General features: G+C 40.5%; 1 protein-coding gene across 3 annotated transcripts; it reads right to left on the minus strand.

Moving 5' to 3' along the window:
• Positions 1–113: 113 nt before the first annotated feature.
• arhgap45b (Rho GTPase activating protein 45b) lies at positions 114–25,658 on the minus strand. Of its 3 annotated transcripts, none has more exons than XM_043223795.1 (23): positions 25,195–25,658; positions 23,750–24,146; positions 10,213–10,356; positions 10,031–10,115; positions 9,221–9,293; positions 8,995–9,054; positions 8,266–8,401; positions 8,038–8,099; positions 7,842–7,952; positions 7,147–7,227; positions 6,860–7,027; positions 6,642–6,779; positions 5,527–5,717; positions 5,315–5,436; positions 4,598–4,696; positions 4,407–4,508; positions 4,159–4,322; positions 3,041–3,229; positions 2,832–2,969; positions 1,806–2,044; positions 1,472–1,709; positions 1,285–1,381; positions 114–665 (listed from the first exon to the last, which is right to left on the minus strand). In XM_043223795.1, exons 1-23 carry the CDS (start codon positions 25,444–25,446, stop codon positions 358–360), a joined length of 3,594 nt encoding a protein of 1,197 aa, XP_043079730.1. In that variant the 5' UTR covers positions 25,447–25,658; the 3' UTR covers positions 114–357. The 3 variants fall into 3 exon arrangements, with proteins under 3 accessions (XP_043079730.1, XP_043079731.1, XP_043079732.1); XM_043223796.1 differs by having other exon boundaries at positions 114–662; positions 25,195–25,656; XM_043223797.1 differs by lacking the exon at positions 25,195–25,658 and adding an exon at positions 24,679–25,181.
• Positions 25,659–25,665: the final 7 nt, after the last annotated feature.

A 25,665-nucleotide genomic window follows, 5' to 3' on the forward strand; every position in this document is an offset into this window, starting at 1 on the left:
CGACAACCAGTTAACTTCCTCCTCATTGGCTACAACGTTGTTTGATAACGCGCACTTTAATCTGATTTGCATGTAACCATGACAGTTTGCATTGGCTGTAAACTAACATTGGCTATATTGAAATCACTCTTTTATTATTAAAAGACAAGAACAAACATGTAAAAGAGATGCATCAGATGATTTCTTAAGATACAGTGCATGATGACACCGGAAGCGTACCACTGGGTTTTTGTAAAAATAAAGCTAAAAAACATTTTTTTAAATCTGTAAAATTCCAAGCTGAAGTATTTTAAATAAACGCATCTTTAAAAAAAGAAAACCCCCACCCAGTGAACGTTGGGGACGTCTGCGGCGACCTTAGAGAGTGCTGGTGCTGTCGCTCTGATTGATGTTCAGCGCCGCCAGCGAGCTCGTTGGCTCGTCTAACTCGGGCGGCTCGCTCTCGGGAAGGGCGGGAGGGTCACTGTTGGCGTTTGAGCTGTTCGAGGGGCACTGCAGGTTCACGAGGAGGACGGGTGAGCTCGTTTGGGTTTCAGCGGTCGAGTCCAGCGCCTGCTCTGTAGGACTGGGGGGCTGAAGTTCACCTCTGGCCCGTTCCTCATCTGCTTCTGAATCGGAGTCCAGACTTTGTTCCAGAGAACCAAGTGTTCCCGTTGAGCTCTCTGCTGACACGTAACAGATCGTTATATATTTATTAATAACAAAAACTAATTTGATAAGTTATTTAAAAAAAACAAAAACTTATTTTATATAAAACTGCACCTACATTTTGAGATGTTAAAATAATGGTGGCATGTAAATACATTCACAAATATAATGCATTTATCAACAGTGGATTAAAAGTTCACATTTTGGTTTTAGGACAATGAAAGGTTTTGATCCACTTCAAATGTTGACAATGCACAAAAAAAATAATATAAAAAAGGCAAAAAAAAGTGACATTAAAGTACAATACAAAGTGTAATTTTTTTAATATACAAACATTAATATATATATTTTAAAGCATTTGATATAAAAGGCTAATGAGAAATAAAAACTGAAATGAGTACAAAAACACTAGACTAGAGAGAGGGGGTGCAATAAGGCAAAAAAAAAAAATTGAAAAACTAACATGGAGATTTTAAAATGAAAAAAATTAAAATAAATTTGTATGAATTCATTTAAATAAAACATTAGAAATTTTTTACATTATTAAAAACGTAAATATCAAAAGATAAAATCAAAAAGATACACACAATGCATCTGCAGAAAGCAAACCATCTTAGGAATAAAAGTCAGTAATACCATGGCACTCTAACTTGTCCGACTCTGCGGCACCGGGCTCTTCAGAGACTCCTTGTTCATCATTCAAACAGTGCTCTTCTCCATCGATGCTGCTTTCCTGCACAGACCAGATCACCACATTTATTCTGCATTAACGGTTTAACAGTTTATCCTCCCAATAAAGCTCAGCCGTGTATGAATGTCAGACCTGCTGCAGAGACTGTGTGCGGGAGCTGCTGGAGCACGCCGGCCGGCCGGAGTCCAGATGGAAGATGGCTGAATAAAACACAATCAGGGTCTCCACTATGCGGGCCTGATATGGGTAATCCACCAGAGACGACAGAGACACAGTGGCCCCTGAGGGCCGGGGCCGCATCAATGAGGGACCGAACACAATTCCCAGATTACTCGGGCTCATCTTATTGTCGTCTTCCAGTTCCGCAATCCTGACAACAGAGGGACATCAACCAAATAATAAGCGTTTAAACAGAGCGGGACTATAAGCCAAGGAACGTGAGAGGAAGTCATTCTAGGCTTTGCACCTTCTCAGGTGGCGTGCTATGTAGCGCAGTGTGGCTGTGTTTGGTTTGGGCAGCTCTTTGAGGAGATTCTTGAGTCGGTCCACGACGGCTAAGAGCTCAGGGTCCGTCTCGGGGCCGAGGTCCACCAGGTCGGGCCCTTTGCCCGTCTCGGCTCCCTCTGGACCCACTACAGCCAGGCTTTCCTTCGCTAGACCCATCAGATTGTTGTAGAGACGGAAGGGCATGATGGGCTCTGGTAGCTGACGGAGGGAGACACGGAAATGCAAAATGAGGATGTATCGACTGAGTCTGGTGAACATGTATGAGGATATGAAAGCCACTGCTAACAATGAGGGCAACTTAGTCATAGGGAACGGTTAAGGGATTTGTTCACCCAAAAAAAAAAAAAAATCTACTTTTAAAAATGAAAATTAAATTTCTTAATACAAATATTTATAATTTGGGATAATGCAAAAACAACAACATATACAAAAGTTTAACAACTACAAACAAACAAAATTCTAATTTGAATAACTTTTTAATTAAATAGGAATAATATTAAACTTTAGTTGTTAGTGTAAATTGAATAAAATGACTTCTAACATTTTTTTGTTATTTTTTATTTTTATATAATTTACAAAAAAACAAAAACTATATTTAAATTTTAATTACTATGTAATTGCATAAAATATACAAAACCCAAAATGGCATTTCATGCAATATGTTCCATAATTTTGCTAAATGTAGTTAATTTTCATTGTTTTTAATAATTTCATTTAAACGTTAAATTAAACATTTTAATTTATTTGCGTTATTTTAGTGAACCCTACATACGCAATACAGTTATTGTGACGTTTTAATAATCATAATTCAGATTTCTGATGAGATTTAACAACAACCAATAATAAAAAAATAAAAAAATATTATATATATATATATATATATATATATATATATATATATATATATATATATATATATATATTTATTTATTTATTTATTTATTTATTATATTTTGTGTCGAGGTCCTGATGCGGGGGGGCTCACCTGTCGCAGGTACAGCTTCAGGACGTTGCTGATGTCGTGAGGCGAGGACTGGGACAGCTCCACCAGCTCTTTGCCGTTCTCAAACGCCTGGCACAGCTTCTCCACCCGCGTCTTCACACCATTCACACGATAAATACCCTGACAAAGAGGAGGACCGTCAGCACCGTCCTGCACGTCTACTGGCCCAGACCTGCTGGATCTGAACGTACCTTCATTCTCAGCGCTCTTCTCTCGATCTCTCCGATGCACTTCTTGATGATGAAGGGGATGGCGTCAGGACTGCTGCCGGACACCTGCAAGAAATCCTGCCCGAACAGCTGCAGGCGACCCTGGAGCTTCTTGTGACCGCACTGAATGGCTAAAGTCTCCAAACAGCGCTTGTGACAGGCCAGGAAACACTGCCAAGAGCAAACCAGACTTAAAGGGATAGTTCCCCCCAAAAAAAATTATGTCATTACAAACCCATAAAACCTGCCTTCATCTTCAGAACACAAAAAAAAAGATATTTTTAATGAAATCCGAGAGCTCTTAGATTAGGGCTGTGAGATATGATAATAGATATCATACGGACACAAAGAGTCTATGGTTTCATATTATGCTCTATTGCACTGCATTTTTAAAAGTTGAAGCACAAACAACAAAGCTATAAGCATGTGTCCTCTCGGTTTCTGTGTGAGAGGAGTTGGCATTTTTTCCACTTTACTGGCTTTGAACAATTACAAACACTTATATATTGATAATACGAGTCAGAAAACCCATCTTTGCAAGTGTCCTTTCTCAATAGAGAGTAAACAGCTGAAAGAGAAAAGCATCTGTAGCAGTATATTGGATCGGCCCGTTGGCCTTAAAGGGCAAGTCGCCCAATATCCAGCCTAAAATCTCACTGCTCGAATAAATCATTTTAATAAAAATGATTAATGAAGACAGACAGACATAAGCACATATGTATAGAATCTATACTTAATATAGTGTTAATTATAATAATCTAGATAGATATAATTAGCAGTGAAGACTAATTAACAATCTATATGTAGCATTTCTTATTGCTTCCAATTGGTTTCTCTTTTTTTTTTTGCCACTTTTTATGCTTGTTAGTTTGATATTGCAGAAGTTTTATAATGAGTTATCGTGATACAAAATGTGTCATATTGTGATTTTGGCCATTTTTTGCCTGAATTTCGTCAAAAATATCTTAGTGTGTGTTCAGAAGATGGTCTTCAGGGTTTGGAACGACACGAGTAATTAATGAGAGGATTGTAATTTTTTTGTTGAGAACAAGCCTGCTTTATTTCACAGACGAGGCTGAAGCGCAGCCGACACGACTCACCTCCTCGCACTCGGCTCCCTGGAAATAAACGTAGCTGTCGCATTCTCTGCATTTGGACGGGGAGCGCAGTTTGCGCAGTTTGTGCGTCTGAGCTGCTTTCGACAGGCCCACGTTCCTGAACGGCCCGGTGGGAACCACGATCTCGGGCTCAATGCCGTTTATATCTGTGAAACAATGAAAGGACAGTCAGACACTGGATGAGACGCACAGATTTGAAAGTAAAACGCTTGTGTGCCGTTTTCTCTCACTTGGCGTTTCAAAGGAAGTAACATTCGAGTCTTTCTCATCTGCATCTTCGTTTGATGACATGGTTCCTGTTGACGACGTTCGGGCCATTTTACTTATGTCTCCTAGAAAAAGCACAAAAACCCCCCACTATGCAACACTAATTGCATATTTCATGTATATTTTTTTAATTAGTCATGGCAGGAAGTTGTACCGGTGCTGGTAGTCGGGGATCCCAGGCCACTTCCTCCTCCCACACTGTCTGTGTCACTTACTGTGGAGCCCCAGGATTTGTGAGTCATGTGACCTCGAGCTGACACGAACCAGAAAAATCAGACCCAAAAAAACAAAACAAGCTCCTTTTTAAAAGTGCAGAGCATCTATAAATAAGTCTTTATAAACATTGGATAATTTGAAAAAAAAAAAAAAAAAAAAAATAAAAAAATATATACATATACACATACATACATATATATATATATACACATACATACATATATATATATATATATATATATATATATATATATATATATAAAATGGTTATATGTAGACCAATTACATTTTCATTATTATTAATACACTTGCTAGGATGTGCATAATTACTTTATAATAAAATATAAATGTTCTAACAATGTTAATAGGATTATTAAACTAAATTGTTGTTATATAAAAATATAATTTTACATTTATATTAAAATCTCTGTAATTACATTGCCCTTTTAAGTAATAAAAATGTTTATATATATATATATATATATATATATATATATATATATATATATATATATATATATATATATATATATATATATATATATATATATATATATATATATATATATATATATATATATATATATATATATATATACACACACACACACACATTTCATTTGATAAGTAGACTAAAATCACTACACACACACACCTCTCTTCTGCTCATCTTTGTGCGAGGCGCTCGTATCTCCAGGTTCCCCAGCGGCGGGCGGCGCTTCGGCGCTACTTTGAGCATCAGTGTTAGCGCTGTCAGCACGAGCTCTGACCGACTGCCTGAATTCAAGACAAGAAAACACCTTACTGCAATATTCACATCCACTTCCTTCTTAGTCCATGTCTGAAAGCAGGAGGAGTGTTGGTTACTGGCTGGAGGAGGCAGAGTAGGTCTCGAACTCGTAGTGCGTCTCGGGCTCTTCACTCATCTGCAGGTCTTTGACGTGCGTGCCGTACTGCTGTCCTGGGTCGTACAGTTTACTGCTCTCACACAGCGTCTGATAGTGCACCGGCAGCGCTACCGTCTGCATGTGCATGATCTGGTAGTAGGAGATGGTGGCCTGGAAAGAGTTTCGCACGGTTAAAACCGCTCAAGCTGGATTTGGATTTGACATTTTCTTGGTGGTTTTTTTTCAGTGTTCTGTTAATCTGAGTAATGCATGACTGGGCCATTGATCAAGTGAACACACAACACTACTGAAAAACAATCTTAAAAGAATCATTCGTAACATTTAGCTTTACAAATGTCTTGATCACAGTTTAAAACTAACTTTATTCCCTGTGAAAATTGACTAGCCATAAAGATTTTACCTGCTATTAAATTGTATTTTAAAAATGTTCTTCATATACTTTCTGTATTCAAGAATATTTTAGAATATTTTGTCAATGCAATGCTTTCAAAAATGACCTTGAATATGCATTGGCTGTCCATTTTAAAAATAAATAAAATAGCTTTAAAAATAAATCGCAAATATAGCTGCTGTATAAAAAGATGATTATTAAATGTTTTGTCTATGTAAAAAAAAAACAAAAAACGATTAAAGTCAAAATACATTAGTACAGAAGCTGCATTTTAAAATATATTATGGAAATACTGTAAAATACAGAATCTATGTGCTGTATTTTTATTTTTTTTTTTTTACACATAGGAATGTAAAATATCAAACATTTACATCACAAAAATCCATCCCAGCTTTATTGCAAATTATTAATATTTGCTGTATCTTTACTTAAATTTTTTTTGTTTGCATATTTGCTATACTTTAAATAATAAAAAAAATTCCCCAATATATTTCCTGTATTATGAAATATTTCCCCTAATGCATTCACTAAATTTTGAAATACTTCCCTTAATAATAAATTGGCTGTATTATGAAATATTTCCCTAACATTTTTTTGTACTATATAAGTACAAAAACACACACACACTTTAGTTATTTCTATTTTAATGAAGTGGTAAAGACTATTAAATGAAATCAGTTTACCGAGCGGATGATCTGGTCGCTCTGTTTGATGACCTCCTGGATCTGCCTCAGGACGGTGACCTTCATGTGCTCCAGCTCCTGGTGTTGTGTGGTGGCGTCTGCGATGCACGTCCGGTACGTGGCCTCGGCCTCCTCAGCCTGAGACGAACACAACAACACAACCTGCTGAAGCGCTGCTAAACTCTTCCTACAGTGGCACACGAGACGCCGAGCCTGACCTTGTTGCGGGCCTCTTCCTCCAGTCGTTTCTTCTTGTCTACGGTTTTGGTGGTGGAACTGCCGCCCTCCTCCTCGGCCCTGTTGGCCGCCGTCCTGGCTTTGTCGTACTCCTCGCAGCGGGTCATGTAGACCTGCTTGGCCCTGCGAAGGTTGGCCTCGCACTCCATCTGTGTTCAAACACGCGTCAACCCTTACAGACCTCGTACGGTTCAATGTGTGAAGACACATCCTGGCTGGAGATAAAGTGTTCTGGTGGCTCATTAGATGGATTAAATGTAAACGTTACCAGCTTTCTCTTGGCCTTCAGCCAATGTTCCTTGATCTCTTTGCGTTTCTTCTCATGCTCTTGTTTGCGGAGCAGCAGAGGCTGTGGATGAGCAAAAAAGCTTCAGCTCCAGGAATGATAATACATACATAAACAGTATAATAGTACATTAAACTATAACTACAATTACTACTAATTAACATGTTGACCAGATTAGCACACCAAGCTGAATTATTGCTAATGTAGCTTATGGTTAACCCGATAGCTGAGGATAGTCATGAGCATACATCTATGGTGATACTTGACAAATTTTCCGCCAATGGGTCAAATAGTTTAAAATATAAAAATCGCAAAAATTCAAAAATGGCAGCACCATGGTTCATCCAATCCCCACAATCATTATTCCTAGATTCAGCACGACACAAGCAATCCCGTAGACACCCACAGATGACTTCCTGACAAATTCTTCAATAGTTATAAGTAAAAATGTGGCTCCGTTTCCAACTTTAGCACGTAGCCTCAGAACAGTGTCGAAACAAAAAAAAAAAGTTTTGACTCGTTTTGACTGAACAAAACCGAGCCTCTGAACCTCTGAAAGTAGGTTACTACGATTCCTGACCATCAAGTGTGCCAATTTTGATCATTTATCCTTCTTATGGTTCATAGCATTGACGTAATAATAAAAGGTCAAAAAGGCGGACAAGTTGGTATTGTACCATGATGAAGGTCTGGTTCTGCAGGGTGGAGGCCGCCTGATGCATCCCAGAGCTCTGCTCCAGGTCCTGCTCCAGAGCCAGAGAGTAGATGGAGAAGAAGGGCATGTGTGGCTGATGGACACAAAATCAGACGCATGAGGAAGAAAACTAACCAATCCCGAAGACTGTAGAGAACCCGAGCGAGGTTAGTTCTCACCTGCGTGATGGTCTGTTTACAAGACTGATAGATCCTTTGTAAGCCCTTGGAAAACTCCAGTTCTGTACAAACAATTTAAAAAGACATCAAATCTTTAGTAAACTAAAACAAAAAAATAAACAAGTAGCTGCAGGACGTGGCTCAACCACAGAACTACACGTTTAACCTAATGTGACACAGCATTTCAATCTCTCATATGACTTTAAATCAAGCCACACGGGATCCTACCTAGCGCAAGCTTCTTCTCAACGTAGCCGATCAGATCCTTCATGTATTTGGAGATGGTTTTAGCGTACGTCAGAGCAGAGTCAACACCTCCTTCACTGCGCTGCAGGATAATGTCTACCTCTTCAGCGCTCATCGCTGCAAAGAGTTAACGTTTCATGGAAAAAATAAATAAAATAAAAATAAAATAAAAAAAGTACATTTTTAATTCTGTTTGTTTGTTCTGAGGAGACCTACATTAATAATCAAAAATAAATCAAACAAATAATAATAATAATAATAATAATAACATCATCAAAATCAAGTTAATAATAAAACAAAACATTTTTATGCATGCATAGATCTGTACAAAATCTCCTGCAGAACATTTAAAATTATGAATAACAAATTGCAATATTTTCCTATTAAAATACTACTAATTTTTATTAATATTAACCACAGCAATAATAACAACAAGTTTATTTAAATGGTTTTATTCATAAATTAAATGTGTTCTGCGGGAGATTTTGTAAAGATCTAGCAAACGAGTTACTTGCGTCTAAAATAAAACACAATGTTCTGCAGAGCTTTGTTCTCTTACAAGGGTTAAATCTTTCGCACACGTTCTTTTATTAGAACGGCAATTATAATCAGCTCAAATAAAAATGAAACTTGTATACATTTTACTTGAGATACTATTATTAGATAACATTGCATCTCAACGAGCAAAAAAAAAAAAAAAAAAAAAAAAAAAAGCTCAGATGAATCGCTCCGTGTGTGTGAAGACTCGTGTCCCGAGAGGTTCTCCATCGACTGAACATTCAAAGAGAATAAACATCTTAGATTTATAAAAATCACATGTGGGTCTTATTTCAGCGAAAGGGCGACCGTGTCACAGAACAGCGACTCTAATCACAGAAAGCCACTTTCAGGAAGTCAGAACCTGCCCTCAGCATCCGCTCCATACAGAGACACTCACCCTGCTCTTCTCCGACGGTAACACCGACAACAGCGTGCTGCTGTCCACCTCTCCCATCAGCAGCTCCGACACACTGACAAAACACACAAACACAAACAACTCATGCCAGCTCTCCACTTCCCCTTGCTCGCTCCTTGCCACAGAAACATTGCACCGTTGCACGATTGAAAGTTTCGGTCATTAAACGCAAGACATGAACGCGGCCTTTTTTTTGTGCTGCCGTTCAACAATGTATTGATACGATTATGAAAAGCTGAAGTGACAACAACAGCAGTACTACGTGAGGTGCGATGATTATCAGCTCGAACAGATCCTTGAGGGTTTGGGGCTGTTAGAGTAAGAGAGCCGAAGCCACAGATCAACTTCCTGTTATTTCTGTAGAGCTACGATGTGTGTCGATGATCTAACAGAGCATTGTGAGAGAGATGATTTCATAACTGACACCAAGTAGGCAGCATGGGACTGCAGTCCTGTGTATGCTCGATTAAAAATTAAAGTCAAAAACAGATTAAACAAATGTTTCAAAAGGGCTATTTTCCCCTTGAACTAATTGAATAACAAGGGAAAAAATCAATACATTTATAAAATCAGTTAATCAATAAATAAGTCATTTCATTCATTCATGGGGAAATTTGATAAATTTGCTGTTTATATATATATATATATATATATATATATATATATATATATATATATATATATATATATATATATATATATATAGTGCACACCTCATTGTGGGATACAGTATTACAGTATTTAGAAAATCTGTCACTACAAGAAACAAAGGCTCATATAAGAGGTTCATACTTGCTGCTAAAGGCAACAGCGATGGTCTCGATGGCCTTCTCAAAATCTTTCTTGTCCGTTTCATTGCACACTTCATAGTGATATCCTGAAGTCAAAGACCAAAAAAACAAAAAGTTGATAAATTGCTTATGACAACAGAAATGCACTACTGCTGTAGAATGACTGTAAATGTCTGCTCTAACCTTTGACCTGTGAGATGAGTTTGCCGGCAGCGGTGAGCGTCTCCACTGTGTTGAGGAGGGGGTACATGCTGATGACTTGCCGCAGGATGCGCAGAACTTCCCCCAAACACTCATGGGCCAATGGACGCCGATTCTCCTGTTTGTCTGCAAAAGAAACCACAAACAACATTATCATCAGACTCTGATCAGCGGAAAATAAACATCTAGATTACAGCCACACGAGCTCAAACGATATTAAGACTTCTGATTCAAAAGAAAGAAAAAGAAAAAAAATCTGATTTCATCCCATAAGAAAATAAAACCACTAAAGGAACAGAGAGATAAACAAGAACAGACCAAAAAATACAATATGTACTGAACGACTAAAAACAAACAATTTAATTAAGTTATTAAATAAAGAAAGAATTCTGATACAATTCTGGGTCATATTTAACCCCACTAAAAAACAACCAAAAACCCCCCCAAAAGTTAAATCAAAATAAATGACAATAAATAGCATTTGTTGATAATTAAGTATGATAATTGTGTTGATTTTTTGGGTTTTGTTCAAGAAATAAGAGCAAATCAACTAAAACAATTTCACGTCATCATCTCAGCATTTTTCTTCAGCTTACAGAGCACAATATGACCTGGATATTTCTTAGTGAACCCAGTAACCCTTTAACCGACATGTCAGCGTCTGTCCTCAAATATCTGCAGCGATGCTAAAAGAGTGGAGATGATGCAAGACCGGTCGTTTGTTCACGAAGTGTTGCAGTGCTTTCTCGTACAAGCCACTTCCTCCTATCACGGCTCTTAACTGCTACTTGTAGAGTTTCTCTTTGTTCTGCTGAAAACACCTGACACGTACAGTAACAGGAAGAATGAACAACTGGCTTCTTAGCCCAATCAGATAAAGCACGCTAACAAAAGAGAGAAAAAAATTGGAAATTATGGCACGAGTCAACCAATAACACCAAGGCCATATATTTCAAATATGGCAAAATGACTAAAAGATGCATGCTAGATTTTTCAGTGACTCAAAAATACTATTATCATTAGTGGTATTATTATTAGTAATTACCAAGTTTCTTAGTTATCATTTAATGTCATAATATACGTTTTCAAACATGGATCAGCATAGGAATATTAATAGAAATACATACATTGCTGTCAGTTTGTGTTATTTACGAAATTATTATTATTTATTATTATAGATTTTTTTAAAAAGTTATTAAAATGTTTTAATGCAGTTAAACTGCCCCCGAACCAGTACGTCATCTTATAGGGCAACAACTGCATAAAGAAAGAAATGGCCTAAAAGTCAAGATATTGCGGACAAAAAAAGTATTCCTGTATGAGTCCCATATTTATATTCCAATAACGAGTGCAAATGTGATTTCATACAACAGTTATAAGTTAAAAAAATTTTTTTTAAACAATATTGTGCATTTTTGCTCAGTTTTGCCAACAATATCAGTTATGACAGTCTCCGAAGCAACACAGAAGTCTTTAGTTTCGGAATAAACCTGCATTTTGAATAAACCAGGTGAGTCAATCATTTAAATGCTCATTCATGAAGTGAGTCATTTACGCGATTCCTGAATGAATCAGCCATTTGAACAAATTGAATGAATGAATGAATGACTACGAGAAGTTCACCCCCAAGTATTTTCAAGAAGCTTGTCGAAGCAGTTTTGGTTACCAATGACTTTCATTGCATTAAATGGAAAAAGACAAAACCGAGATGCCTTTCAAATGATCATCTTTTAGGTTACGTTTATGTTACGTTTCATTTGTCATTTATGTGAATCAAATAAAATAATATTTTAGGTCCAAATTTTTCACAGCCAAATATAAATTCACATTAATTGACATGTAATTAGAGAATTTTACAGCCCTAAAATAAATAATTAAAAAAAAAATAAGATGAAAATATTAAATTACTTGCAGCAACTTGTGGCTTTGTTTTATTTGTTTTGATGAATTGAGAAAGAGCTATGCAAATAAATGTTGCATTAATACTTAATTTGAAAAAAAATATATAATAATAACAATATTATACATCACAGCACTTTTTATAAGGATCCTCATGGAAAGTAGCTTTGTCTATACTGAGAAATCAGACGTCTCAGATATAACAACAGATTTTGTCATTTATGTTAGGACTACAGACTTGATGCTAAATGACGTTGCTCTACGAGTCCTGAAAGCGGAAGGGGGTGTTTTCTAAGAGAACCATTTCCTGCACTGTGTGGTGCACCACAGGAACTCAGCCTGACTGCAGATACAGGAAGATCAGGGCCTCTTGAGCAACTCAGCCCCGCCCCTTCGGTGCGATCACATGATCCTCAGCAGAAAATGATGTTTGCGACAGGACGTGTGAATAGTCATGTGGCAGACAAGTATTGAGCACCGTTTTGTTTCTCCAACTAGAAAATAAGTACCAGGAAATGTTTCGGAATCATCTCATCCATGTCAACTACACTGAAAACCCCCACCACGTTATCGTAATTATAACGGTAAAAGATGAAAAATGGTCTCTTAACCTCAATTTTCAAATGGTGGGATTTTTTTAAAAATTGTAATTATTATTATGTTAACACTTATTACAAAGTTTTTGTTAAAATCGTAGTCATTTTTCTGTTTGTAATTTTTAGTGTGTACACAGTTTTACTAACTAAAATGACGTTTTTATTTTTTAGAAAGCGTTTTTAGATTTTATATTTGTTTTTTTTTCCCCAATCTGGTTTTAATTTTTGATTTTTGTATGTTATTATAACCACATTTGTGATGAACTAAGTTGTACATAGAGTCAGAAATTTTTGCATGTTTATTTTTAATAATAATAATAATAATAATAATAATAACTAGAAAGTACATTTCCTGAAGAAAATGTGAGTGGTGCTTGCCGTGGCAAAACTCTCGCTCGGTTGCATGACTAGCATGTCGCTAGCATGTTTTTAGCATGATTAGCAAAGTGACTAGCATGTCGCTAGCATGTTTCTAGCATGATTAGCAAGAGACTAGCATGTCGCTAGCATGACTAGCATGTCGCTAGCATGTTTTTAGCATGATTAGCAAAGTGACTAGCATGTCGCTAGCATGACTAGCATGTCGCTAGCATGTTTTTAGCATGATTAGCAAGTGACTAGCATGTCGCTAGCATGACTAGCATGTCGCTAGCATGTTTTTAGCATGATTAGCAAAGTGGCTAGCATGTCGCTAGCATGACTAGCATGTCGCTAGCATGTTTTTAGCATTATTAGCAAGTGACTAGCATGTCGCTAGCATGACTAGCATGTCACTAGCATGTTTTTAGCATTATTAGCAAGTGACTAGCATGTCGCTAGCATGACTAGCATGTCGCTAGCATGTTTTTAGCATGATTAGCAAGTGACTAGCATTTCGCTAGCATGACTAGCATGTCGCTGGCATGTTTTTAGCATGATTAGCAAGTGACTAGCATGTCGCTAGCATGACTAGCATGTCGCTAGCATGTTTTTAGCATGATTAGCAAAGTGACTAGCATGTCTCTAGCATGACTAGCATGTCGTTAGCATGTTTCTAGCATGATTAACAAGTGACTAGCATTTCGCTAGCATGACTAGCATGTCACTAGCATGTTTCCAGCATAATTAGCAAGTGACTAGCATGTCGCTAAGCATGACTAACATGTCGCTCTGATGTTCTGATGCAAAGATATAGGTCTTGCTAAAACGTTGCTAGGGTGTTTGATAATGGTTGCTAAGGCATGGATAGGAGATGTCTATGGTGACTCAGGATTGGCTGTTTGCTACCCAGAATCAAACAAGCCCACCCCCATGTGTCTGTGACGTTCTGTTTTGAAGATATGTAAGTTTTGTTTAAGATTTTGGTTGCTAAGGTCCTCGATAAAGGTTGCTAGGGCGTGGCTATGAACAGCTGAGGTAGTTCATGATTGGCCGTTTGCTGCCCCGACTCAAACGAGCCCACCCCATGTCTCTATGACGCTCTGATCCAAAGATACCCATCTGAACCATTATAATGGCAGTCTATGGGATCTGTTGCTAGGAGTGCTCTAAATGGTTGCTAGGGCGTGGCTTGACACCTTCAAAGCCATCCAGAGACTTTGATTGGTTAGCTGAGTAAAACGAGCCCACCCCACGTCTCCATGACATTTTAATGCAAAGTTATTTAGATTTGCGAAATTCCTACGTAAATTACCATAGTAGGAAAAACACATGTGCATTTTTCCTCACCATACTATGTCAATGGGGGCAACTTTGAGGGTCTCTTGCCCCAGGGTAAAACTTATACCCCACTGTGTGTATGTTCTCGCTCAGCTTGATAAAGTCTTCAAATCTGGTGATTTACAAGTTTGTGCGATATTCTCGCTCTGCGTTCACGATCCGTCAAAGTCGGTCGCAATGTTACGTCTATGGGATTTTTCGCCCGATTTTTAGCCGGTGTCTGAAAATCGTCGCCCGATCGCTTATAAAAGTCATAGCACATCTTTCCACAATACCCCCACGATTTGACGCCCGTTTCAGGGGTGTGTGGCAAAAACTGCGGGGACTAGTTACGCGCACGAAATTTGAGTGGAATCTATAATAAGTAAGAATAAGTATGAGGAATAGTAATAGTGTGCTTCGCCTTGAAAGGCAAGCACCACTAATAATAACTAGAAAGTACATTTCCTGAAGAAAATGTGAGTGGTGCTTGCCGTGGCAAAACTCGCCCTCGGTTGCTAGGGTAAATAGGTTGGTTGCTAGGAAACAGCTTGGTAGCTGACAATGATGATACACTTGTCACTATGAATGATATAAACCAACCCCCATGTCTCTATGACGTTCGATTTAAAGATATGCCCGTTTGAGTTGGGGTTGCTAGGGTGTTTGATAATGGTTGCTAAGGCGTGGATAGGAGATGTCTATGGCGACTCAGGATTGGCTGGTTGCTGCCCTGAGTCAATCGCACCCACCCCCATGTCTCTGTCATGTTCTGTTTTGAAGATATGCAAGTTTGGATTTTGGTTGCTAAGGTCATCGATAATGGTTGCTAGGGCGTGGCTACGAACAGCTGAAGTACTCCATGATTGGCCGTTTGCTGCCCCGAGTCAAAGCGAGCCCACCCCATGTCTCTATGACGCTCTGATCCAAAGATACCCATCTGAACCATTATAATGGCAGTCTATGGAATCTGTTGCTAGGGCGCTCTAAATGGTTGCTAGGGCGTGGCTTGACACCTTCATAGTGATTGAGAGACTTTGATTGGTTCGCTGAGTAAAACGCAGCCCACCCCACACGTCTCTATGACATTTTAATGCAAAGTTATATTGATTTGCAAAATTCCTATGTAAATTACCATAGTAGGAAAAACACATGTGCAGTTTGACCCTCACCATAGTAAAAGTTTGGAGTCTCTTGCCCCCAGGGTAAAACTTTTACCCCACTGTGTGGTATGTTCTCGCTCAGCTTGATAAAGTCTTCAAATCTGGTGATTTACAAGTCTGTGCGATATTCTCGCTCTGCGCTCTGATCCGTCAAAGTTTGGCGCAATGTTAAGTCTATGGGATTTTTAGCGATTTTTACCCGGCGTCTGAAAAAAATCGTCGCCCGATCGCTTATAAAAGTCATAGCACATCTTTCCACAATACCCGCCGCACGATTTGGCGCCCGTTTCAGGGTGTGTGGCAAAAACTGCGGGACTAGTTCGCTGCGCGAGAAATTTGTCCGAATCCGGAATAATAATAATAACTAGAAAGTACATTTCCTGAAGAAAATGTGAGTGGTGCTTGCCGTGGCAAAACTCGCCCTCGGTTGCTAGGGTAAATTGGTTGGTTGCTAGGAAGCAGCTTGGTAGCTGACAATGATGATACACTTGTCACTATGAATGATATAAACCAACCCCCATGTCTCTATGACGTTCCGATTTAAAGATATGCCCGTTTGAGTTGGGGTTGCTAGGGTGTTTGATAATGGTTGCTAAGGCGTGGATAGGAGATGTCTATGGCGACTCAGGATTGGCTGTTTGCTGCCCTGAGTCAATCGCACCCACCCCCATGTCTCTGTCATGTTCTGTTTTGAAGATATGCAAGTTTGGATTTTGGTTGCTAAGGTCATCGATAATGGTTGCTAGGGCGTGGCTACGAACAGCTGAAGTACTCCATGATTGGCCGTTTGCTGCCCGAGTCAAACGAGCCCACCCCCATGTCTCTATGACGCTCTGATCCAAAGATACCCATCTGAACAATTATAATGGCAGTTTATGGAATCTGTTGCTAGGGCGCTCTAAATGGTTGCTAGGGCGTGGCTTGACACCTTCATAGTGATTCAGAGACTTTGATTGGTTCGCTGAGTAAAACGAGCCCACCCCCACGTCTCTATGACATTTTAATGCAAAGTTATATTGATTTGCAAAATTCCTATGTAAATTACCATAGTAGGAAAAACACATGTGCAGTTTGACCCTCACCATAGTAAAAAGTTTGGAGGTCTCTTGCCCCCAAGGGGTAAAACTTTTACCCCACTGTGTGGTATGTTCTCGCTCAGTTTGACAAAGTCTTCAAATCTGGTGATTTACAAGTCTGTGCGATATTCTCGCTCTGCGCTCACGATCCACAAAGTTTGGCGCAATGTTAAGTCTATGGATTTTTCGCCCGATTTTTAGCCCGGCGTGCGAAAAAATCGTCGCCCGATCGCTTATAAAAGTCATAGCACATCTTTCCACAATACCCGCGATTTGGCGCCCGTTTCAGGGGTGTGTGGCAAAACTGCGGGACTAGTTCTGGCGCGAAATTTGTCCGAATCTAGTATAATAATAACTAGAAAGTACATTTCCTGAAGAAAATGTGAGTGGTGCTTGCCGTGGCAAAACTCTCGCTCGGTTGCATGACTAGCATGTCGCTAGCATGTTTTTAGCATGATTAGCAAAGTGACTAGCATGTCGCTAGCATGTTTCTAGCATGATTAGCAAGAGACTAGCATGTCGCTAGCATGACTAGCATGTCGCTAGCATGTTTTTAGCATGATTAGCAAAGTGACTAGCATGTCGCTAGCATGACTAGCATGTCGCTAGCATGTTTTTAGCATGATTAGCAAGTGACTAGCATGTCGCTAGCATGACTAAATATATGTCGCTAGCATGTTTTTAGCATGATTAGCAAAGTGGCTAGCATGTCGCTAGCATGACTAAAATGTCGCTAGCATGTTTTTAGCATTATTAGCAAGTGACTAGCATGTCGCTAGCATGACTAGCATGTCACTAGCATGTTTTTAGCATTATTAGCAAGTGACTAGCATGTCGCTAGCATGACTAGCATGTCGCTAGCATGTTTTTAGCATGATTAGCAAGTGACTAGCATTTCGCTAGCATGACTAGCATGTCGCTGGCATGTTTTTAGCATGATTAGCAAGTGACTAGCATGTCGCTAGCATGACTAGCATGTCGCTAGCATGTTTTTAGCATGATTAGCAAAGTGACTAGCATGTCTCTACTTGCATGACTAGCATGTCGTTAGCATGTTTCTAGCATGATTAACAAGTGACTAGCATTTCGCTAGCATGACTAGCATGTCACTAGCATGTTTCCAGCATAATTAGCAAGTGACTAGCATGTCGCTAGCATGACTAACATGTCGCTACGATGTTCTGATGCAAAGATATAGGTCTTGCTAAAACGTTGCTAGGGTGTTTGATAATGGTTGCTAAGGCATGGATAGGAGATGTCTATGGTGACTCAGGATTGGCTGTTTGCTACCCAGAATCAAACAAGCCCACCCCATGTGTCTGTGACGTTCTGTTTTGAAGATATGTAAGTTTTGTTTAAGATTTTGGTTGCTAAGGTCCTCGATAAAGGTTGCTAGGGCGTGGCTATGAACAGCTGAGGTAGTTCATGATTGGCCGTTTGCTGCCCCGACTCAAACGAGCCCACCCCATGTCTCTATGACGCTCTGATCCAAAGATACCCATCTGAACCATTATAATGGCAGTCTATGGGATCTGTTGCTAGGTGCTCTAAATGGTTGCTAGGGCGTGGCTTGACACCTTCAAAGCCATCCAGAGACTTTGATTGGTTAGCTGAGTAAAACGAGCCCACCCCCACGTCTCCATGACATTTTAATGCAAAGTTATTTAGATTTGCGAAATTCCTACGTAAATTACCATAGTAGGAAAAACACATGTGCATTTTTCCCTCACCATACTATGTCAATGGGGCAACTTTGGGGTCTCTTGCCCCCAGGGTAAAACTTATACCCCACTGTGTGGTATGTTCTCGCTCAGCTTGATAAAGTCTTCAAATCTGGTGATTTACAAGTTTGTGCGATATTCTCGCTCTGCGTTACGATCCGTCAAAGTCGGTCGCAATGTTACGTCTATGGGATTTTTACCCGATTTTTAGCCCGGTGTCACGAAAATCGTCGCCCGATCGCTTATAAAAGTCATAGCACATCTTTCCACAATACCCGCATACGATTTGACGCCCGTTTCAGGGGTGTGTGGCAAAAACTGCGGGACTAGTTACGCGCCGAAATTTGAGTGGAATCTATAATAAGTAAGAATAAGTATGAGGAATAGTAATAGTGTGCTTCGCCTTGAAAGGCAAGCACCACTAATAAGAATAAGTATGAGGAATAGTAATAGTGTGCTTCGCCTTAAAAGGCAAGCACCACTAATAACTAGAAAGTACATTTCCTGAAGAAAATGTGAGTGGTGCTTGCCGTGGCAAAACTCGCCCTCGGTTGCTAGGGTAAATTGGTTGGTTGCTAGGAAGCAGCTTGGTAGCTGACAATGATGATACACTTGTCACTATGAATGATATAAACCAACCCCCATGTCTCTATGACGTTCCGATTTAAAGATATGCCCGTTTGAGTTGGGGTTGCTAGGGTGTTTGATAATGGTTGCTAAGGCGTGGATAGGAGATGTCTATGGCGACTCAGGATTGGCTGTTTGCTGCCCTGAGTCAATCGCACCCACCCCCATGTCTCTGTCATGTTCTGTTTTGAAGATATGCAAGTTTGGATTTTGGTTGCTAAGGTCATCGATAATGGTTGCTAGGGCGTGGCTACGAACAGCTGAAGTACTCCATGATTGGCCGTTTGCTGCCCCGAGTCAAACGAGCCCACCCCCATGTCTCTATGACGCTCTGATCCAAAGATACCCATCTGAACAATTATAATGGCAGTTTATGGAATCTGTTGCTAGGGCGCTCTAAATGGTTGCTAGGGCGTGGCTTGACACCTTCATAGTGATTCAGAGACTTTGATTGGTTCGCTGAGTAAAACGAGCCCACCCCCACGTCTCTATGACATTTTAATGCAAAGTTATATTGATTTGCAAAATTCCTATATAAATTACCATAGTAGGAAAAACACATGTGCAGTTTGACCCTCACCATAGTAAAAGTTTGGAGGTCTCTTGCCCCACAGGGGTAAAACTTTTACCCCACTGTGTGGTATGTTCTCGCTCAGTTTGACAAAGTCTTCAAATCTGGTGATTTACAAGTCTGTGCGATATTCTCGCTCTGCGCTTTCTGATCCGTCAAAGTTTGGCGCAATGTTAAGTCTATGGGATTTTTCGCCCGATTTTTACGCCCGCCACGTCGTCACGAAAATCGTCGCCCGATCGCTTATAAAAGTCATAGCACATCTTTCCACAATACCCCGCACGATTTGACGCCCGTTTCAGGGGTGTGTGGCAAAAACTGCGGGACTAGTTACGCGCCGAAATTTGTCCGGAATCTAGTATAATAATAATAAGAACTAGAAAGTACATTTCCTGAAGAAAATGTGAGTGGTGCTTGCCGTGGCAAAACTCGCCCTCGGTTGCTAGGGTAGATTGGTTGGTTGCTAGGAAGCAGCTTGGTAGCTGACAATGATGATACACTTGTCACTATGAATGATATAAACCAACCCCCATGTCTCTATGATGTTCCGATTTAAAGATATGCCCGTTTGAGTTGGGGTTGCTAGGGTGTTTGATAATGGTTGCTAAGGCGTGGATAGGAGATGTCTATGGTGACTCAGGATTGGCAGTTTACTGCCCCGAGTCAAACGAGCCCACCCCCATGTCTCTGTGACGTTCTGTTTTGAAGATATGTAAGTTTGGATTTTGGTTGCTAAGGTCATCGATAATGGTTGCTAGGGCGTGGCTACGAACAGCTGAAGTAGTTCATGATTGGCCGTTTGCAGCCCCGAGTCAAACGAGCCCACCCCATGTCTCTATGACGCTCTGATCCAAAGATACCCATCTGAACCATTATAATGGCAGTCTATGGAATCTGTTGCTAGGGCGCTCTAAATGGTTGCTAGGGCGTGGCTTGACACCTTCATAGTGACTCAGAGACTTTGATTGGTTCGCTGAGTAAAACAGAGCCCACCCCACGTCTCTATGACATTTTAATGCAAAGTTATTTAGATTTGAAAATTCCTATGTAAATTACCATAGTAGGAAAAACACATGTGCAGTTTGACCCTCACCATAGTAAAAGTTTGGAGGTCTCTTGCCCCCAGGGGTAAACTTTTACCCCACTGTGTGGTATGTTCTCGCTCAGCTTGATAAAGTCTTCAAATCTGGTGATTTACAAGTTTGTGCGATATTCTCGCTCTGCGCTACGATCCGTCAAAGTCGGTCGCAATGTTACGTCTATGGGATTTTTAGCGATTTTTAGCCCGGTGTCACGAAAATCGTCGCCCGATCGCTTATAAAAGTCATAGCACATCTTTCCACAATACCCCGCACGATTTGACGCCCGTTTCAGGGGTGTGTGGCAAAAACTGCGGGACTAGTTACGCGCCGAAAATCGTACGGAATCTATAATAATAAGAACTAGAAAGTACATTTCCTGAAGAAAATGTGAGTGGTGCTTGCCGTGGCAAAACTCGCCCTCGGTTGCTAGGGTAGATTGGTTGGTTGCTAGGAAGCAGCTTGGTAGCTGACAATGATGATACACTTGTCACTATGAATGATATAAACCAACCCCCATGTCTCTATGATGTTCCGATTTAAAGATATGCCCGTTTGAGTTGGGGTTGCTAGGGTGTTTGATAATGGTTGCTAAGGCGTGGATAGGAGATGTCTATGGTGACTCAGGATTGGCAGTTTACTGCCCCGAGTCAAACGAGCCCACCCCCATGTCTCTGTGACGTTCTGTTTTGAAGATATGTAAGTTTGGATTTTGGTTGCTAAGGTCATCGATAATGGTTGCTAGGGCGTGGCTACGAACAGCTGAAGTAGTTCATGATTGGCCGTTTGCAGCCCCGAGTCAAACGAGCCCACCCCCATGTCTCTATGACGCTCTGATCCAAAGATACCCATCTGAACCATTATAATGGCAGTCTATGGAATCTGTTGCTAGGGCGCTCTAAATGGTTGCTAGGGCGTGGCTTGACACCTTCATAGTGACTCAGAGACTTTGATTGGTTCGCTGAGTAAAACGAGCCCACCCCCACGTCTCTATGACATTTTAATGCAAAGTTATTTAGATTTGAAAATTCCTATGTAAATTACCATAGTAGGAAAAACACATGTGCAGTTTGACCCTCACCATAGTAAAAAGTTTGGAGGTCTCTTGCCCCCAAGGGGTAAAACTTTTACCCCACTGTGTGGTATGTTCTCGCTCAGCTTGATAAAGTCTTCAAATCTGGTGATTTACAAGTTTGTGCGATATTCTCGCTCTGCGCTACGATCCGTCAAAGTCGGTCGCAATGTTACGTCTATGGGATTTTTCGCGATTTTTAGCCTGGTGTCACGAAAATCGTCGCGCCCGATCGCTTATAAAAGTCATAGCACATCTTTCCACAATACCCGCCGCGATTTGGCGCCCGTTTCAGGGTGTGTGGCAAAACTCTTGGGACTAGTTCTGCGCCCGAAAATCGTCACGGAATCTATAATAATAAGAATAATAATAAGTAAGAACTAGAAAGTACATTTCCTGAAGAAAATGTGAGTGGTGCTTGCCGTGGCAAAACTCGCCCTCGGTTGCTAGGGTAAATAGGTTGGTTGCTAGGAAGCAGCTTGGTAGCTGACAATGATGATGCACTTGTCACTATGAATGATATAAACCAACCCCCATGTCTCTATGACTTTCCGTTATGAAAGATATGCCTGTTCGAGTCAGGGTTGCTAGGGTGTTTGATAATGGTTGCTAAGGCGTGGATAGGAGACGTCTATGGTGACTCAGGATTGGCAGTTTACTGCCCCGAGTCAATCAAGCCCACCCCCATGTCTCTGTGACGTTCTGTTTTGAAGATATGTAAGTTTGGATTTTGGTTGCTAAGGTCATCGATAATGGTTGCTAGGGCGTGGCTATAAACAGCTGAAGTAGTTCATGATTGGCCGTTTGCAGCCCCGAGTCAAACGAGCCCACCCCCATGTCTCTATGACGCTCTGATCCAAAGATACCCATCTGAACCATTATAATGGCAGTCTATGGAATCTGTTGCTAGGGCGCTCTAAATGGTTGCTAGGGCGTGGCTTGACACCTTCATAGTGACTCAGAGACTTTGATTGGTTCGCTGAGTAAAACGAGCCCACCCCACGTCTCTATGACATTTTAATGCAAAGTTATTTAGATTTGAAAATTCCTATGTAAATTACCATAGTAGGAAAAACACATGTGCAGTTTGACCCTCACCATAGTAAAAGTTTGGAGGTCTCTTGCCCCCAGGGTAAAACTTTTACCCCACTGTGTGGTATGTTCTCGCTCAGCTTGATAAAGTCTTCAAATCTGGTGATTTACAAGTTTGTGCGATATTCTCGCTCTGCGCTCGATTAAATCAAAGTTTGTCGCAATGTTACGTCTATGGGATTTTTAGCCCGATTTTTAGCCGGTGTCACGAAAATCGTACGCCCGATCGCTTATAAAAGTCATAGCACATCTTTCCACAATACCCCGCACGATTTGACGCCCGTTTCAGGGGTGTGTGGCAAAAACTGCGGGACTAGTTACGCGCCGAAAATCGTACGGAATCTATAATAATAAGAATAATAATAAGTAAGAATAAGTATGAGGAATAGTAATAGTGTGCTTTGCCTTGAAAGGCAAGCACCACTAATAATAATAAGTAAGAATAAGTATGAGCAATAGTAATAGTGTGCTTTGCCTTGAAAGGCAAGCACCACTAATAAGTATGAGGAATAGTAATAGTGTGCTTCGCCTTAAAAGGCAAGCACCACTAATAATAAGAATAAGTATGAGCAATAGTAATAGTGTGCTTTGCCTTGAAAGGCAAGCACCACTAATAATAAAAATTACAACCTTATGTTGTAAATCACATTCACACATTCAAAACTTTTGTTCATAATAAATTCGGATTGGGTTAGATTTTATCTGCAAGGACCTTTAATGTAAAGGCAAGTTCAGTTTGAAAACCTAAAATGTTTCCTTTTTTTTTCAAATTCTGGCAACCACAGCTTCTGGTTTTGCCAAAAAAAAAAAAAAAAAAAAAAAAATTTTATATATATTATATATATATATATATATATACACACACACGTGTGTGTGTGTGTGTGTGTGAGATAGATAGATAGATATAATTATTATTATATTATTCATAGGAAAACCATTATTTTACCTTCAAGCACAACGTCTTTCAGTTTCTCCACAGCTTTGGCGAATCGCTCCACTATGCGCAACAGTGATGGGATGTCTTCCACCTCGATAGCCACTGTAGTCTCGGGCGTCTCCGGCGAGGGACTCTGGGCGATGACGGATTTTCCCGCACCCTTACTGAAGACCCACGACTGGATCGGGAAGCCTGCGGCGCTCGGATTACGACTCAGGGAAGTCGGACGCTTTAAGGTGCCCATCGGGGCCGGGGCGCCAACCAGCTTAGTGTGCTGGGCCAAAGGGGTACCTGGACAAGAGGACGGGACGTCTAGGACAGGGGGAGACAGACTGGAGGAAGCATGGGACGAAGACGTGACTGCATCGACCGCATCCTTTCGAGGCTGTTCTTGAAGAGCCGAAAGCTGGATGATAAAGAAGAACACAAGGATACGGCGCGGGCCAAGTGTTAAGGTGGAAAGTTGTGTAGACAGAGCACAAGATGTGCCCGTCTACAATAGACGGCTGTTAGTAAACAGAACGTCTTTCACAAGAATAATTGTGTAACCGAGGCCTACTTCCTGTCACACCCCGGAGAGCTGATGCCACACTAACTGGCCTCGCTTGAGGCCTAAAAAAAAAACACTAGAGTAAACCAGAATATAAAGCCAAGTTACCGAAAATAGCATAAATTATGAACCATTTCTGCCTGATTTTTGGTATTGAATGAACTGTGAAATATGATGCACTACAAACCAGTAAGTGTTAACAGGGCGATGCCATTTAAACAGAAAATAAATGACCTAAAAATGATTTTTCTGTAGATAAAAAAGGGGAAACTTAGCTTTAAAAAAAAAAAACTCTTAATTGTACTCATTACAAAAAACTGTAAATGCATTTTAGTACACATCATACACAAACGAGACAAAAATAAAGCACTTTTTAAACGCAACCCACCTGTTTGAGCCAGACGTTGGGTCTGTTTGGTAAGATGTCCAATTTATTTTTGCTGTTTGACTTTTTCACTCTCTGACTAGTCGCGTAAGGACTGTAGCTTTTGCTACTCGATCCACCACGCTTCAACATTTCCAGCTACTTACTGAGCGTTAAAAGCGTAACCTTCGACACCGTTAGCCGTCACATCTCACCTTTTGCGTTTAACGCATGCAAATGAACCTTAAAGTAAATCAATTAAGTCCCGAAACCAGTCGAAAAATATTTAAAGTGAGGTAAAACCCGAACTCGTTGCCCCTCGCTGCGCCGTACCACACCGAGGAAGTTTAGTCCGTCTTTTTCTCAAGTCTTTAGATAACGCAACGGCGTAAATAAATCAGCTCGAAGCCTACGCTGGCGTTTGACAACACTCGTTCAATTTTTCAGCGACGTCGAAAAGCGGGCGAAAACATGAGCGCGAGGGCGAAAATGTCAGTCAGGATGATTGGCAGGAGGAAAAGTCGAGAGATGCTGACTTACTGATGGAGAGTTGAGAGGCGATGCGCTGTTTCCTGTTCGGCTCTTCTTTGACATCGAGTGCGTCTTTATCAGTTCCCTCGTCCTTTTAGAGAACATTTTAAGCGTTAGGTGTCTCGGTCCGACGCGTATTTCTTGTAGTTTACGGCACAGCCCCCCTGCCCACCCCCCGGCTCCCCATTTGAAAGCGCTGCTGCGAGGTTTGCGCGGTCCGAGCTCGAGCTTGAGTCTCACACCTCTAATATGATCGCACATTGACTGAATCTACTGACGCTCATCGGAGCAGTCTGAGGCGCATCCGCTTTTTCTCTCTCTCTCTCTCTCTCGCCGTGCCTTTGACAAGTGAAACTGCGCTGCCATGAGAAAACACGAGGGCTCGACAACATCGTGCGTGCTCGCGGAGGCTCTGGAAACTACGCTCATGCAGTAAGTTACATCATTTTACGAGGAAAAATGAAGCTTCGGCCGACTTCC

The sequence above is a fragment of the Puntigrus tetrazona genome, chromosome 22 (genome assembly GCF_018831695.1).
Source record: "Puntigrus tetrazona isolate hp1 chromosome 22, ASM1883169v1, whole genome shotgun sequence".
In the NCBI taxonomy this organism is placed as follows: domain Eukaryota; kingdom Metazoa; phylum Chordata; class Actinopteri; order Cypriniformes; family Cyprinidae; genus Puntigrus; species Puntigrus tetrazona.

Coding starts and splice junctions, on each gene's coding strand:
- arhgap45b (XM_043223795.1), bottom strand. CDS start 25,446: ATGTGCGATCATATTAGAGGTGTGAGACTCAAGCTCGAGCTCGGACCG. Junction 5,437..5,526: donor TACTCTGCCTCCTCCAGCCA/GTAACCAACACT, acceptor TCTTGAATTCAG/GCAGTCGGTCAGAGCTCGTG. Junction 3,230..4,158: donor AGGGAGCCGAGTGCGAGGAG/GTGAGTCGTGTC, acceptor TGCTCTTGGCAG/TGTTTCCTGGCCTGTCACAA.